Below are 3,650 nucleotides of genomic sequence, written 5' to 3' on the forward strand. Positions count from 1 at the left end.
TGGGTACTTAGTAGGTGGTTTAACATTCAAGACAAGTAAAAGCCTGATTATCCTCATAATTAGTCTCCTAATCACTCCACATCTCCTAGACTTTTAGTCTCCTAATCACTCCACATCTCCTAGACTTACTCTCAAATTATCTCTCCTATAATCACTCCAACTATCCTCGATTCATCTCTCCTGTAAACATTGTAGCAATCCTAGATTTACTCCACCTCGAGACGAAGCATGGGTTCTCTCATTCTTACCGTTGCACCTTTAACTAGAAAATACCCACTAAGTAACCTTTGATCAACCTCCCCCACCAAGAAAAAACTATCTACGCCCCTTGAGCAAGAAGAGAACCATACCTCCCCTCAAAATAAAAACGTGGTCTCCTTGCCACCTCCACAATGCAGACCCATATTTTCAAAATCTAAACCCTCCACGAACGGTAATTTACAATGCAGACCCACATTTTCAAATCTAAACCCTTCACGAACAGTAATTTAGGATGTTTTTTTTAATGGTCTTAGATCCCATTGTCTTTGTAATAATATCACTATCGTAATTTGAAGCAAACTATATCGTTTAAATCCTAGATTTCGTTTCTTTATCGAGGGGCCTGATCACGAAGACCGAGATGGCGGAATGCGGTTTAACGGCACGTGCAAAATAATGCACTAGGCATTCAGCGATCAGCGTAAACAAGTAATAAGAAGACGAAACGTCTCACTGAGAATTCGTTGATGGAATTCATTGCTTGCAATGCAGACTGGCAGTAACAGGAGCGAGCTTTGCAGCAAATCACAAACATACAATCCCTGGTATATGAAGGCCGTGGGGAGGGTGCAGGGCTTCATCATCATTAGCAGTCGGTTTCAATCTACAGACATGGCAGATGTTTTGCTGGACGCTTCGGGGGTAGCGACGGCAGAACCCTTGGTAGTGGAGTTACCCAAGGTGAGCTCAAGTTCTTCTTCTCCCAGAGAGACCTCGTGTATTGTCTCCCCTTCCCAGGGCTTCACCATGGCTGCCGTTGATCTGTGGAGCCTCTTCGCCCTGCATGAGTTCAGCTCCATCTCAACTCTGAAATTTTCCGGTACTATGCTTCTCGCGTCCGGCAAAGCAGCGGCCGCAAGCGCCGTGATGGCCTGATGTTCGCTTGGGCTCTGCGGCCAACTGCACAGATATGGCTGATCACCAAAGTAGCGATTCCCGCAAGGGAACTTGTCCGTCGGTACCCCAACAGCCCCGTTGGCATCCATCCTGCCATCGCCTCTAACGGATACCCATCTTCTGCTCTGCATAGCTGTTACGACGCGCTTGCATTCCGCGTCCACAGCCATATTGCCCGCACGCCTCTCGCTCTCGATAGCCAAATTGTTCGCAAGCTTACCGGCCTCCGGCGTCAGAACGATGTGCTTATCGGCTTCCATTGCAGTACCGTTGGCGACGATTTCTCTGTCCTGCACAGGCTGCTGCACCACCGGCATAACCGCAGCCGCAGCGAAGTTGAAACTAGGCAAGTTACGCAGAGACGAAGAGTGCGTCGGTGTGGAAGCTCCGGAAGGAAGAAAAGGAGTCGGAGAGCCGGAAGCGTGGAAATGCGACGGAGTAGAAGCGCCGGAGACTATGTAGACAGGAGGGTATGTCGGAGTAGAAGTGCCGGAAGCTGTGGTTGGTGTTGCTGCCATATAAGGATGGCCGTGATAAGCGTTGGAGAACGCCGTCGCTGCACAGTCGGACGACAGAACCTCACCAGCTTTGGTGCTGATTTCAGTCCAATCGGGTTTGACGTAAGGCACCCTCGGCGAGCTCAGTGGTGGAGTCACGGGGGCACTGCAAGTCCCCCCTCTCATCATTTGCAGAGGGGGCAAACCTGGGTTTCGTGAAGAGGAAGCAACCGCCCCTCCTGCCGTTGCGGCCGCAACGCCCGAAGAAGAGAGCCCTTTGAGCCATGGAATCAGAGACAATCCGTCGCCGGCACCCCCTCCTTGAGAGTAAGACGACGTAACAGGGCTCGCAGTGGACGACATGCAAGGATCCGCGCGTTCCTGCACAGGCTTAGAACCCTGCAAAAGGCGAGATGGTGTGCTTGTTGTGCAGACCCAGATCGACGACGAACGGAAAGCGATACAAAATAAACGTTTTTCCTGACGGAAATCGAGAGCTTCTTACTTGCTTGTAGGTGGTTCCGTCTTCCTCCACGGTCCAGCCGGCTTCTCTGCACAATGCCTTGAGAACCTCGTTATTATCACAGTGCTTCGGCAGCTTGTAGTTGCCGAACTGGCGGAGGCCAGCGAAGATGCGGGCGGCGATGGCGCGGCGCTTCCGCTCGCGCCGCTTGTTGTTCTCACGCTCCTTCGTGGTGGGAGCGCGACTGCCAGAAGTCATGGTGAAGTGCGGAAGACTGTATAAGCGCTACAGGCTGAGCAACGGAAGAAGATCTATGGCGATGGCGGGATCAAGCTGGGTTTTTAATTTTGCAAGAGAAGAAATGACCGCAAGCTTTGGATAGCTCAACTGAAGCGCTGTGTATGGCAACGTTCGGCTCATGTGACAGCATACAAGCGGGCTAGGGCGACGTCGAGCTCGAGGTAAAAATCAAGCAGTAAATACGGCGATTTAGGGCTGAGGAGGCTGATGTATCCGCTAAAGCACACTCCGGCTAAGGCGATCAGAGACAGCCGATGGAGAGCTTATAGTTAATTAAGCAGGGGAAGGCAAGTCATAGAGTTTTACACAGGCGCCAAGCTTCTGCAGCCCGCTCGGGTTACCGTCTACGTTTCGTAGAGATAAGAGAAGAGGAGTACGTGCAGCAGGCCAAGATGCAGCGCCAGATCTCTTCTCTCATATTTACACACATGATGAGGACGATTGTTGGATCATGGATCATGGATGCCATGGCGGATATCCGATGAGTCGCAATGCATTATACATGAGTTATGAATAGATGTGTCATGGATATGATTTGGCATGATGTATGTATCTATCATCATATTGAATGCATGATGCACATTGACAACTCATGCTATCATGCATCATACATGTTGTGGTCAATGTTGATATGGACGGCCGTCCATGACAGATGCAGGACCACATGCCGCACGTGCAGGCACCCACAGCGGGCCGCATGTGGCATGGTCACGCCACGCGTGCCACCCATCGCTCTCATGACCTCACATCCATGTATGGCTCGTGCATGTGTGTCGGGCCCCTCTCCGCGCCGTATACGCGTCCCCACTCAGCTCGCACGTGCGTCCTGCGCAGAAAAAGCCTGCCCACGCGTGTGGAGGCTGTGGTCCCGCCGCTACATCCTCGCCCTTTTTCTTTAAAGAATTGGGCCAACTACACTCTGGAGTCTGCACACTATTTACGCAATTTAGAATTTCGAAATCAACCTGCATTTCCCAAGCTTGTCTGTGAGTGTATGTGTGTTTCGCGTGTATTTTGACCATGTCCCCGGTCCCCAAGTTCCCAACCTCGGTCCCCGTCGTTCGTTTGGAACGTCCCTTCGGTCCCCACTCTCACATGGCAAAGGCAGGCAAAGCTCCCTTCCTTCACATGGCAAGCCGCAAAGGCAACCGAAAGCTGAACGAGATGTAGATCCGTCGTTGGGCAATGCCCCATGGAAACTTGCAACGTAACGTAAAGTTATACTCACGTTG

The 3,650-nt window shown here is 51.3% G+C and overlaps 1 protein-coding gene across 1 annotated transcript; it reads right to left on the reverse strand.

The window, feature by feature from the left end:
• Positions 1 to 714: 714 nt before the first annotated feature.
• Positions 715 to 2,887, reverse strand: LOC147632936 (uncharacterized). Its single transcript, XM_086805931.1, has 2 exons — positions 2,161 to 2,887; positions 715 to 2,054 (listed from the first exon to the last, which is right to left on the reverse strand). Exons 1-2 carry the CDS (start codon positions 2,374 to 2,376, stop codon positions 861 to 863), a joined length of 1,410 nt encoding a protein of 469 aa, XP_086662057.1. The 5' UTR covers positions 2,377 to 2,887; the 3' UTR covers positions 715 to 860.
• Between the last annotated feature and the right edge of the window lie 763 nt (positions 2,888 to 3,650).

Source organism: Cibotium barometz, chromosome 12 (genome assembly GCF_041138505.1).
Source record: "Cibotium barometz isolate CiBa-2024 chromosome 12, ASM4113850v1, whole genome shotgun sequence".
Lineage (NCBI taxonomy): Eukaryota > Viridiplantae > Streptophyta > Polypodiopsida > Cyatheales > Cibotiaceae > Cibotium > Cibotium barometz.

Excerpts from the sequence above, each read along its gene's own strand:
- LOC147632936 (XM_086805931.1), bottom strand. The coding sequence starts at position 2,376 with ATGACTTCTGGCAGTCGCGCTCCCACCACGAAGGAGCGTGAGAACAAC. Across the intron at positions 2,055-2,160 it reads ACGGAACCACCTACAAGCAA|GGTTCTAAGCCTGTGCAGGA; the intron begins GTAAGAAGCTCT and ends CGCCTTTTGCAG.